This window comes from Primulina huaijiensis, chromosome 10 (genome assembly GCF_012295235.1).
Source record: "Primulina huaijiensis isolate GDHJ02 chromosome 10, ASM1229523v2, whole genome shotgun sequence".
In the NCBI taxonomy this organism is placed as follows: domain Eukaryota; kingdom Viridiplantae; phylum Streptophyta; class Magnoliopsida; order Lamiales; family Gesneriaceae; genus Primulina; species Primulina huaijiensis.
This window is the reverse complement of record NC_133315.1, coordinates 4,518,345-4,530,426: the sequence shown is the minus strand read 5'-3', so window position 1 is coordinate 4,530,426 and position 12,082 is coordinate 4,518,345. Positions and strand designations below refer to the sequence as shown.

General features: G+C 36.9%; 1 protein-coding gene across 7 annotated transcripts; it reads left to right on the top strand.

The window, feature by feature from the left end:
* The first annotated feature begins 1,370 nt into the window (after positions 1 to 1,370).
* LOC140985776 (uncharacterized) lies at positions 1,371 to 7,633 on the top strand. Of its 7 annotated transcripts, none has more exons than XR_012176847.1 (9): positions 1,371 to 2,756; positions 2,866 to 3,055; positions 4,300 to 4,403; positions 4,519 to 4,621; positions 4,716 to 5,014; positions 5,658 to 5,963; positions 6,350 to 6,717; positions 7,074 to 7,193; positions 7,362 to 7,633. XR_012176847.1 is itself a non-coding variant. In XM_073453701.1 (8 exons), the coding sequence occupies exons 1-7, from the start codon at positions 1,602 to 1,604 to the stop codon at positions 6,692 to 6,694; spliced, it is 2,502 nt and encodes an 833-aa protein (XP_073309802.1). In that variant the 5' UTR covers positions 1,371 to 1,601; the 3' UTR covers positions 6,695 to 6,717; positions 7,362 to 7,630. The 7 variants fall into 7 exon arrangements, 5 of the variants coding, with proteins under 5 accessions (XP_073309802.1, XP_073309799.1, XP_073309800.1 ...); XR_012176846.1 differs by having other exon boundaries at positions 7,357 to 7,633; XM_073453701.1 differs by lacking the exon at positions 7,074 to 7,193 and having other exon boundaries at positions 7,362 to 7,630.
* Positions 7,634 to 12,082: the final 4,449 nt, after the last annotated feature.

Sequence of the window (12,082 nt, the reverse complement as noted above, 5' to 3'; positions counted from 1 at the left end):
CCAGCCCCTGGCCAACCCTCCTAGGACCTAGACCAAACCCTTTAGGAGCCCCTTAGACCAGCCCCTATGGCCCATGCACATAAACGTTCACCATACGCCCCTAACCATCATGCGCGCATGTTTGATGACCCCTAGCCGAGCGCCTCTCCTTCTTGAACCATCCCGCCGTCCTTGGACCACCATGGCTCATGGATAGGATCCTCATGAGCCCAGACCCTCGCCTGAAAATCCCTTGCACAGCCCCCTTCCTGGTTTCCCCCGAAAGTCGAGCACTAGCCACCCTTAATCCCACGATTCGTGCAGCCCTTAGCCTCCCACGTTCCAGCCTTGAATCGTGATTCTATGGACTCTTAAACATGTGAAAAAACATTCATTCAAGTACCCCTACCATGGCAGCCCCTTTGTGCATCATTAGGAAGAATTTTAAAAAAGAAAACTCTACTTTTATACATATAAAGCCATAAAAACGAAAATACAAGTAGTGCATCATGTTTTTCATGCAAGGATCATTAAATATACATAATATGGTGTGAAAGATGTTTGAAGGAAGATTAAGGCTCGAAAATCAATTTGTGATGCGAGGGACGTTGACAGAGAGAGATCCTTGCTGAATATCCTTTCAAAAAACGTGAGTTTCCTTCAAAATTTCGTGTGATGTGTGTGGTTGAGTGCTGATGGAGAGTCCTTGTGTTTTTCCTATGGTGGTGACTGAGTTTATGTGTGTAAAGGTTTGGATTTTGGGCTAGTTTTAATATAAATAACAAGATACAAGGTTTAGGCTCAATAATCATAGTATAATAGGCCCATTAAGTCTATCAGATAGTAATTAAAATATTTTGTTTAGGATACTTTTCGAAAATATAACCGAACCTCCAAAAAGTTTCTATTTTCGTCAAATATTGATTGCCGGTTTAAAATACGACCCGGTGTATTAAAACACCTAATTTTCGAAAATACCTATTAAAATATACCATATATTAAATCATTAAAATAATCATTTAATAAAAATATTTTCCCTTATATGGTACCCGGTCTCCGTTCTTCGATCGCGTCTCGAATCACATTTAAAACACAATTTTATGCATTCTAGTAGAAAATCATATTTTAAACATATAAACATGCATATCACATTTAATAAATGCAATTAAAATAAACTGATTAAAATACATAAGAAATTTGATAACTTACATTCATGTGGTTCACGTGGGGCCTTCAAATTTTCGAAACGTTACAAATATTAGTTTTTTTTCCTTTTTTTTTTAACTATCCAATCTTTTTTAACTAAAAATAATGATAAATAATTGAAATATAATTTATTTTGAAAATTTTATTAACTTAAAAATCTAAATTTTTTTTATTTAACTTTTGGGATAACCCGAAAGAAAATCGGCTCACTGGTCGGCGCCATTCTCATTCTCCCGAAACACTGAAACAATCGACTGAGACTCTGCTGCGCTTCAATAATACCATTGAAGTTGAATTTTATGCACACGAATCCTTTTAGATACTTACATAAATCTGTATGTTGCATGTATATGAGGGCGTAGCTTGAAGATTTTTGATTTTCTAAAATTAGGTTTTGACATTTTGTCGTGTTAAGAATGGCTAGGAGACATGATTCTAGCAGCAAGGATGAGAAGCAGGAAATAAGGGGTCGGTACGGAGAGAGTTCGGATGAAGACAGGAGAAAGAGGCGGGAGAAAGTGGAGGATTCGGGGAGTGAAAGTTCAGGAAGAGAAATGAGGCGTGATGGGGAAGAGAGGAAGGTTGGAGTTGATGCTAAAAAATTGGGTAGAAAAAGGGAGGAAGATAGGAGCTACGAAAGAAGGGATTTGTATCAGGGTAGTGATTCTGAAAGAGGCAGTAGGAGGCGTCAAAATGGGAGTGAGGAGAAGGAGCGTGGAAAAGGTGAAAGGCATGGGGAGAGGAAATATCCAGACCGTGGTGTGGATGATGAGGATGATAGGACAATTGGTCGGAGGAGGGAAAAAAATTATGCGGATGAAGATGCTGAAAATGGCCACAAAGGAAGGGAGAGGGAGAGGGATTCAGAGAGTGATAGATGGGATAAGAGGCGGAGAAATGAAGGTGCACGTGAGGATAATGATGAGAAAAGGCGGTATAGAGGTGGACAGGATGGTCATGCGGAGTTTGGTAGCAAAGAGGATCACAAGAGAAAGGGGAGAAGGGACCAAAGGGGAGAAAGAGAGAGGCTGCACGATGATGATGTTAATATTGACAGGGGGAGAAAAGAGAAGGATAAGGATGGAGGAAAAGAAGAGAGTAGGAGTATGAATAAAAAAGAGGAAGATTTGAGGCCAATTGAGGCTGATAAAGTGGAAAAACCTAAGCAGAATGTTGGCACGGACAAGGCTGCTAATTTGGGGAGGAGTGGAGGGGTTTATATACCACCATTTAAATTGGCCAGAATGATGAAGGATATCGAAGATAAAAGCAGCATTGAATATCAGAGAATGACGTGGGATGCATTGAGGAAGAGTATTAATGGATTGGTTAATAAAGTGAATGCTACTAATCTGAAGAATATTATTCCCGAGTTGTTTGCTGAGAATCTGATTAGAGGGAGGGGTTTATTTTGTCGTTCATGTATGAAATCTCAAATGGCTTCTCCAGGCTTCACTGACGTGTTTGCAGGATTGGTTGCTGTGGTTAATACCAAGTTCCCTGAAGTTGGTGATCTTTTGTTGAGGAGGATCATTTTGCAGCTCCAGAGGGCATTTAAACGCAATGATAAGGTTCATGCTTCAATTTATTTTATTTGTCTTCCATTTGTTCAAGTTTCGTCATTTAAACAATATGTGATTCTTTAGTGTTAGCTCTGATGATGGTGAAACTTTTTGGCAGCCCCAACTTCTTGCTGCGGTGAAATTTATTGCGCACCTGGTGAACCAGCAAGTTGTTCATGAGCTTATTGCTCTTGAGCTGCTGACATTATTGTTAGAAAAACCTACCGACGATAGCGTCGAAGTGGCTGTTGGGTTTGTTACGGAGTGTGGCGCAATGCTGCAGGACCTTTCTCCTCGAGGTTTGCATGGTGAGTACTAACAAGCCCAGTTTTATGCAATGTGGCACTTATACTTTTTTCACAATATAATAGTAACTTCTGTTTTTAGTATGATTTTTAAGGTGTTGATGATTACTTTTATGGCTCTTTTTTGTGATTTTGTCAGTGATATCTTGGTTAGGGTATAATTTGATAGCTATATAATTACTTAAAGCTCAAACTCATTTTTAAGCTTTAATGGGTGAATGATGTTGATTATTCTCATCTTTAATTTTTATTCTATTTTGTATCATCCAAAAGTCCAAAATGCTCGTAGGTTGTAATTAAAATCTGAATATACATGCTTCACGTCGTGCTTGAAATTAGTTTTCCTTATGAATTGTTAAAGCTGGAGGTTTTGCAATGAGATGAAAATACTGTTTGGTCTGGCACAAAGAATGGGCAATAGTCACCTTGGGGCATATAACAACATATAAGTGTGGTAGGAATGAAATCTTCATTTCATAAGCTTGACTGGATTATTGTGTAGAGAAGCTATTGTCATTTGTTCCAACAATTTTTTTATTGTTGATGTATATTATAGAATCAGATTGAATTAACACTGGAGTTGGTGGCATATGTTCATTTCTAGCTTGTTAATTTGCATTCGGCCGACCAAAATTAATCTTGTTTTATTGGCCATCTAATCTAAGGATATAAAACTCTGTTATGGATTACAGAATCTTGGTACTAGCTGGCTCTATGTTTCTATAGCTCTCATTTAATTTGAGAAATTTTTACTGGTTAACTTATATTTCATGAAAGTTCATTTTATGGTTTTTTTTTAGCTCTTTTATGGATCTTTTTTTTGAAAATATTTCGTTTTTACTTTTAATCTGGCATCTGCATCTGCATCGCTCCTGAATTTTATGTTAGTTTCTGCAAGTCTGACTAACCATTGGTGACTTTAGAGTATCTGATATTTGATGGGTATAGCTTCTGTACTGTTAAAAAGTTTTGTATACAATAGCACTGGTGTCTTTAGATTTTCTGATATTTGATAGGTATAGCTTCTGTACAATGTGTTGTTGGATGGTTAAAAGTATTGTATGCAACAGTACTGGTGTCTTTTGTCTGATATTTGAATGGTATAGGCTATAGCTTTCGTACAATGTGTTGTTGGATGGTAAAAAATATTGTATGCAATAGCATCTTCAATTTTTTGTTGATATGTTGTGCCACTTCAAACGCCGTTATGCATCTTTTGTAATGCATTTTGGATTTTCACTCAACAGGCATATTTGAGCGATTACGTGGTATTCTTCATGAAGGAGAAATTGATAAACGGGTCCAATTTATTATCGAAGGTCTCTTTGCATTGCGAAAGGCGAAGTTTCAAGTGAGATCTCATTCAAAATTGTATTTCGTGGAGATAGAACAATTAAATCTAGTGTACTTCTTTTAAATGTTAAATTCCTTTGAATTAAAACTCTTTCATGATACGCCTTTTTCAGGGCTATCCAGCCATTCGACCAGAATTGGATTTGGTGGAGCATGAAGATCAACTGACTCATGAGATCTCCCTACTGGATGAAATTGATCCCGAGATTGCTTTAGGTATATCAAGATGATAATCCGCTCTTCATCTGATACTTTTTCATTTTCATTTATATTGAACCTGAATGTTTTTTATATTTTATTTTAATTGCAGATATCTTCAAGACGGATCCCCAATTCTCAGAGAATGAGAAGCGATACGAAGAATTAAAGAAGCAAATACTTGGTGAAGAATCTGAGGATGAAGCTAATTCTGATGCAGCAGACTTAGATGATGAGGATGATGATGAAGAATCTGAGGAAGAAGACGAAGAGCAGATGAAAATAACAGATGAGACAGAGACAAATTTGGTCAATCTTCGAAGAACTATCTATTTGACGATTATGTCCAGTGTTGATTTTGAAGAAGCTGGACATAAGCTACTCAAAATCAAATTAGATCCCGGGCAAGAGGTGAGCTATATGATCTCTATATCTTGTCTCGTGTTTTTGATGAAAAAAATCACGTGCAGCGTATTGCTAATGTGTCATAAGAAATGATTCCAGGAGACTTGGAGCATGACTTTAACCCTCATAATGGTCCCATGCAGATGATGGGTACTTAAGGTTTTGGCTGTTATGCAGTCGATTTGAAGAGACAAGATACAACAACATACAAGTGGTGTTTAACATCATTAGATGGACGAATTCCCCTTGTTTTATAATTTTTGTTAGGCAGTACTAGGGAAGTCGAGGAGTTTCTGAAATATGTGACCTGTTTTTATGTGTCACGACATACCCTAAATCGATGTCCCTACCGTTGGGAGGCTATAATTTCATGCTTCACCAAATTTTCGAAGTGGCAAGAATAGCAATCTGTATGTTACGCGTGGTCAAGTTTTGGTTGTGGCTTACTAGATCTTAGAGAAGTGCTGTTTTTTGGGTTTATTTACTTCCCAGGGTATATCTGAAAACCTGAGGATGACAAGTGGGCGATTAGTCTCTTGAAATGTTAAATGTTAGATATTAAATTGTTACGTATATTGCATATATTGAATTGTTACATATATTGCATGTTGATATCTTTCCTTTTTTGTTGTCGGTTTTTTCTGCGCAGATGGAGTTGTGCATTATGTTGTTGGAGTGTTGCAGTCAGGAAAGAACATACCTCCGTTATTACGGACTCCTTGGGCAGCGATTTTGTATGATAAACAAGGTCCATCAAGAAAACTTTGAAAAGTGTTTTGTTCAACAGTATTCCATGATTCACCGACTGGAGACCAATAAATTACGGAATGTGGCGAAGTTTTTTGCCCATTTACTAGGCACAGATGCACTTCCGTGGCATGTTCTGTCCTACATCCGGTTGACTGAAGAGGACACTTCTTCTTCTTCCCGTATTTTCATTAAAATTCTCTTCCAGGTACGATTACATTAATATCTCTCTTACTGCTATCACCCTATTTTTTGTTTTTCTTGCTGTTTGATTTTATTATGGGTTGAATGTTTTATATTCCTATTGTTTGCTTCTTTGTAAGGATACTCTGGACACATTATTCCTGTCATTATTGAAAGATTATAGACCAATAAAGGTAGATTTTGTAGTTTTTTTTATCTTAATTGAAAACTCAAAGGTACAAGTTTTTGTAATCTGGCGTTCGATGGTTTATATAGAGAGCAAGAAACAGAAGTGAAGAACTTGAACAACATGCTTGGCGGATTATATATTTATTTGCCTGTGTGCGCATATTATTTTTAACTTTTGACCAAATGATGCAAAATTTTACTTATTGAGACTTCTCACTGCAGGAATTATCTGAGCACCTTGGCATCCGCTTGCTTAACGAGCGTCTCAGTGAGCCCACAATGCAAGATTCTTTTGAATCTATCTTCCCTCGGGATACTCCCAAAAACACTAGATTCGCGATCAACTTTTTCACGTCCATTGGGCTCGGTGGAATAACAGAAAACCTGAGAGAGTATCTCAAGAACATGCCACGACTCATCATGCAACAACAGAAAGCTGTATCAGAATCAGATGATGAATCTGAAAGTTCTGGTACGGAGACAGAATCCAGATCTGGCTCGAGTGATAGCGAAAGTGAGACTGATAGTGATGATAGGCGGAGAAGGAAGAAAACTAGGAAAAATTAATGATTATTCACAACCGTTGCCAGGTACGATATTGGATAAGGTTATCTTCAAGTATCATTTGTGTGTTCTCCACACGGACAGTATATTAGATTTCTTTTGCAGTTGATCTTCATTGCAGAAGTCGCTGTATTTTGTAGCAACTTTTAAGGGAATGCTGTTCTTTTCTTTTTTCTTTTATTAATGTGTATGATGTAATAATGCAAATTTGTTAGATGTTTGCTGCATTTTTGTCAAGGTTGTGGTGGTATGGTGTGTGACCCAAATCTTCTAAGTTGTAAATCAGAAGTCTCAGTGTTTTGGTCCCTTGAAATTCAGCATCATACGTGGTATGTTTTAGCGATGAAACATATCTAATTTTGAAGTAATTTGGATGTATTAGCTTGGGCGTTATTAGAATAAGGAAGACCGAAGTCAAGCTTGGGCGTTATTAGAATAAGGAAGACCGGAATCTTCCTGTCACTGGTTCCGGTTTATTTCTACTTAGGCGAAATGTTCAAAGGTAGTCTGATAATCACCATTAATGATTTATAATTTTGTATGATAATTTGGAAATAAAAGAATGATAGTTTTCCTAATTTCAAATACGCCTGTTTCTTGATGTTTTTGTGCCTATTGTTAGTATCTCATTTTTTTTTATCTGGACACCCGGCTTATTGTGTCAGTGTAGCAAAATCGATTAAAGATCACATGAGCAAGATTTGAGGAGGGAATACTTTGGGTCACAGTTTCCTTGTTGGTCTCCATGGCTCCTTGGTATTGGCTATATGGTTGAAACACGTTATTGTTCTAAATGGATGTCGTCAGTAATGTCGCCCAGTTTTGCTACATCAAAATTATTAACATATTTCACTTATTAGATAATGATAACATTGACAGGGTTGGTTTATGTGGTTGCATCAGGACAAGATGTTTTTGTGTAATGCCCAAAAATATATTTCAATTTCATTTTTATATATATCTATATCTCTTATGGGGAGAATTGAATAAGCCTTCAAAATATTCTTTATTATCCTTTAGTTCCTTAAGTTAGCAGCATAGGATAGTGATCATGAAATTATTTATAAGTTAATGTATATCTAAATGTGTTTTTACTTTTTAGTTGATTCAGCCAGCTAAAATAAGAATGTAGGTCGCTCGAACTTGAGATTAACATCTATGATGTGATGTATAATGTTTCATTGGTAGGGGTATGAAAATATCAAAAATACAGTGAGTTATCATATGATGAATCACTTAACAGACCTCTCTCGGACTTTTCAAGTTGTTATCACTTATTGAGTGGATAAGTCCGCTGTTATAGTTGTAAACCATTAGTCTTTTGACCCGAGATAACATGGAGGCTCTATGTAATTGAACTGCACTTTGATTCTTTTACCGACTCCACAACGGTTCCGACGCAATGTTGTGAATGGCGGTCGGCGGTAGTGGGGCGGTCGGTGACCGCCTACCGCCTCGACCGCCTACGCGGTTGAATTTTTTATAGATAATCATATATAATCACGTTATATAATCACAAATATTCATTATTTTTTATGTAAGATGAGTAATTAAATAATGTTTAAATATAAAGAAACTTCATACAATATAATATCATTCAGATAATGTGCAAATAAATATATAAACTCCTCATCGGATGCTTTAAGACATGCTTCAACGTGTTCTACAATATCAGCAATATGATGTTTCATCCTATAAACTCCTCCTTTAATAGGCTTCTTACACAACTTGCATTTGATCCAATCTCTTTTCTCTTTATTATACAACACCTCATATTCTCAAACAATATCATTAGACTTTAGTTTAAATTCCAACTCCGGTTGTTTATCTTTTTCCGCCATTAATATTCAACAATAAATCAATAATAATAGGAAAAAAAAACAAATTTGATTTTTGAAATCATCAGATCTGAAATATTATAAAAAAAATATGTTAAATAATAAATATACAATGCCTAACCTAAAGTTTTTGCTGCTGGCGGCGGCGGGCGGTTTGTGTGGTGGGCTTAGTGGTTGATAGCGAGGAGTGAGAACTAAAAATTAAAAAAAGAAAGTGGGGTTGATTTAAATAACTAGGATTTTGAGTTTTAAAATTAGATGATTTTGACTAGGTTTTTAAAATTTGTTGACTGCCTCACCTGGCCCGCCTGCTCGCTGCCTCCACCGCCCTCGACCGCCTGCCCACCGCCCTCGACCGTCTGCCCACCGTCGTATAGCTTGGACCGCCTAAAACAACCGCCTCATGCGTAGGCGGGGCGATCGAGGGTTGCTATTTAGAACATTGTCCGACGTGCGTAGGATCTGATGCTTTGTAGTTGGGATTCATTGCTCACTACGAGTGTTGATAGCCTATGTGATCTGATGAGTTATAATAGTGCAAAGAAATTCTGGCAAGAGTAATACATCCGCTTTATGGAAAAGTGTTCTCTTAATTATACATATGATGTCACTATGATTACTCAAATATACATCACATATTTATCGAATCATATGCATCTCTTAATATATCAATGGTTGCAGATTTGATCTGGATATATGAGTTGAAGAGACCGTAATCGTATGCTAACCATAGTTTATTGGTTCTTGTAGACACTATCAGTGATACCTAAAAAATCATGGGACGATGCTATTAGAAGCTATTACCATGATCCGATCAGTGCAATCAGACTTGAAATTTGACGTTCTTGTAATCGAGAGTTTGCTGCACAGAATGAGGCTAACAAAGAAAAGCTCGGATAATAAACAAATGTTGTCTCGAACTACATGAATTGTGAACGCACAACTAAATGTATCCATGACACGTTGAGAGTCACATAAGTATTGAATTATGTGTTCCTGTTGACACGATCAAATGAATTTGATGATTACGTTTAATGAAGATAAAAAAAAATATAACTTATAAAGGTGTTTATTAGTGTATTTCATATTTGGGACTTGTGGAAGGTTAAGGCCCCCCAAGAAGACTATTTTGTTGCTGATATTTTATCTAAACCATCTGTATCTCCATCCCCTACTGATGTTGTTCCAATTATTCAAGTGTTTATATCTATTGACTCTGCTGTTCCGTCGAGATCTGGGTCATCCTCCAATGTTCTATTTTCTCCTAGACCTTAAGGAGGAGTTATTAAAGATCCTCTACCGGAAACCACTAGATCTGGACTATTTCATCCTAATATTACTGAAAAAGGCAAATGCAAGATGGTTGTTGAACTAATTGTTGAAGAAGCTGATGAAGCTCACAAATCCTTAATGCAGACTCAGATCGATCTACACATAGAAGAAATCGATGACTTTGTTGATCACAAGATTGAGTATTTCGATGAATAGGTATGGATGCACACAGTTACTCGATTTCCCCTTTTTGAAAAAAAATAAGAAGAAACTTTCTAAAGCAGAAGTCTTGAGACCATGGTTTTTTACTCATTCTTGGGCCAACATCGTGTCCACAACAATGACCCAAATAGAATATGTTTTGGCCAAGATGAAAGTTTCCAAACTCGGTGAAACGCTCACTGCATTGAAGGCGAATTATGATCATCAGGACCCTACTGATTTCCATGATGATGCAGTTATTCAACAATTCAGCAATGATCTGTTGACCCTGATGATGGGTATTTGTATGAAGTGACCCTCTCTACTGATGATGTGATTGATCCTCTGCCGAAGAACAAGTGTCAGCACCACTGCCTCATCCCGAGACTCATCATTCTGAGGTTCCGATTATATCAGAAGCACTGGTAATGCAGACGATTGATGTGTCAGTATTTCCAGTCTCTTCTCATGCTTCTGAGGAATTGTCGGCTTCTGTTACTGCTACGGAAGAGGATGTCCAACGTACTGCACTGATTGTTTATTCAGACATTCCTCAGCCTGGCACCGAGCTTGCACTGAATACTACTGATGTTGGCCCTTCTGCTGATCCTGAGCCTTCTTATATTAATCCGGATGATAAAGCAGAGGCTAGAGTTGCTCGCATTTAGGCGATGAGAGAAAGATTTGCAAGAGCAGAAGCAGCTTCTCCTGAATCAGATTCTACTACAACAAAAGCGATTCAACATCGCACAATGAAAGCACGCTGCCAATTTATCATTTTCGGTGTGCCATTCCATGTTATGTTAAAATTTCTTATTAACAATGCGTCATTCGTTGTTAATAGTTCTAAAATAAATTTAATATTTGCAGCACACAACGTGCTGTTAATATTTTGGTTATTTATAAGCAGGCGCCAAGTCCCTAAATCTCATTTGCCCTGTTATGACTGAAACCATCTGATTCTTCTTACCCTTTTTTCGATCTCTTCTACCACAACGAACAAGAATTTGAGAATCCCATCAGCTATCGCACAACGAACAGAGCAAGAATTGAGCCGCTTTTCTCAACTTTTCTCATGAAACTGCTTGTATCCCTTCCATTGCACAACACAGCAGCATTCAGAACAGCTACAACCTGCACCACGATCAAACAAGGAATCTCTATTCTCGGCACATGAATGTCCATCTTCTTGTTATGCAGAACCCGATGCACAAACATCGCTCTTATTCAAGTTAACTGCATTCTGGAAAGAGTTAGAAGGATTAACCAAAAGTTTTTTAAAATTTGTTTTTAAAGAATCCTAGTTTGAACTTTTAAAAAATTGTAGATTGATATTAATCAGTGTGATAAAAAAGAGTGATTTTTTTTTTCCTTTTTGACTCTGTTTGGAGATAAATGGGAATCATTTAATGGGTTTCTGATCTTGGGGAGTGTGGACTTTGTTTGTCGAGTTGCGACAAAATCTTGAAGGAAAGGTTTCAATTTTTCATTAGAAAGGTTGCTTTCAGTTGGACTTATATCTTCTTCTTTTTCTTTTCTTGAGATGGAGTGAATGCTTTGAAATATTTAACATCAGCTGGAGATGTTCCAAATCCTCCATCTGCAAGATTATCAACTGTGACAGATTAGTTCTTTGAATATTTTTGGGTGTTAGTTTTCTGTAAACGAGTAGCCAGAAAATAATATTCTAAGTTCACAAGAATCCAAATGATGGATGGTTAGTATTTCAGTATTGTGGTTGCAACATTAGTTTGTGGTTGCAACGTTGTTTAACTAATTCTTTAAGATTATAATTCCTCTTATAAAGTGTACTATGACATGTGACTTCACTTTTAACGTTTAAATAATTCAATGATTTTGTTTTGTTCAGTCAAAGAAGCATCAAAGTTAAATTTTGACAGCAGTCTGCTGATTTTTGCTTTGTGAAAATATCTTGAACCATTCGTGATGTTTAGCCTACCTTCTGTACTATTATTACCTTAAAATATGTGGAGGTCAAATATTGTGTCACTGGTAAACTGGACACACACAAAATTTGATGATTTAAGATATACACGTGAATATGGGCGTGGTCATCCGT

Bases quoted from the DNA above. Each gene is read 5' to 3' on its own strand.
- LOC140985776 (XM_073453701.1), top strand. From the start codon at position 1,602: ATGGCTAGGAGACATGATTCTAGCAGCAAGGATGAGAAGCAGGAAATA. The intron at 3,056-4,299 runs GTGAGTACTAAC...TTCACTCAACAG, and splicing joins TTCTCCTCGAGGTTTGCATG to GCATATTTGAGCGATTACGT. The intron at 4,404-4,518 runs GTGAGATCTCAT...CGCCTTTTTCAG, and splicing joins TGCGAAAGGCGAAGTTTCAA to GGCTATCCAGCCATTCGACC.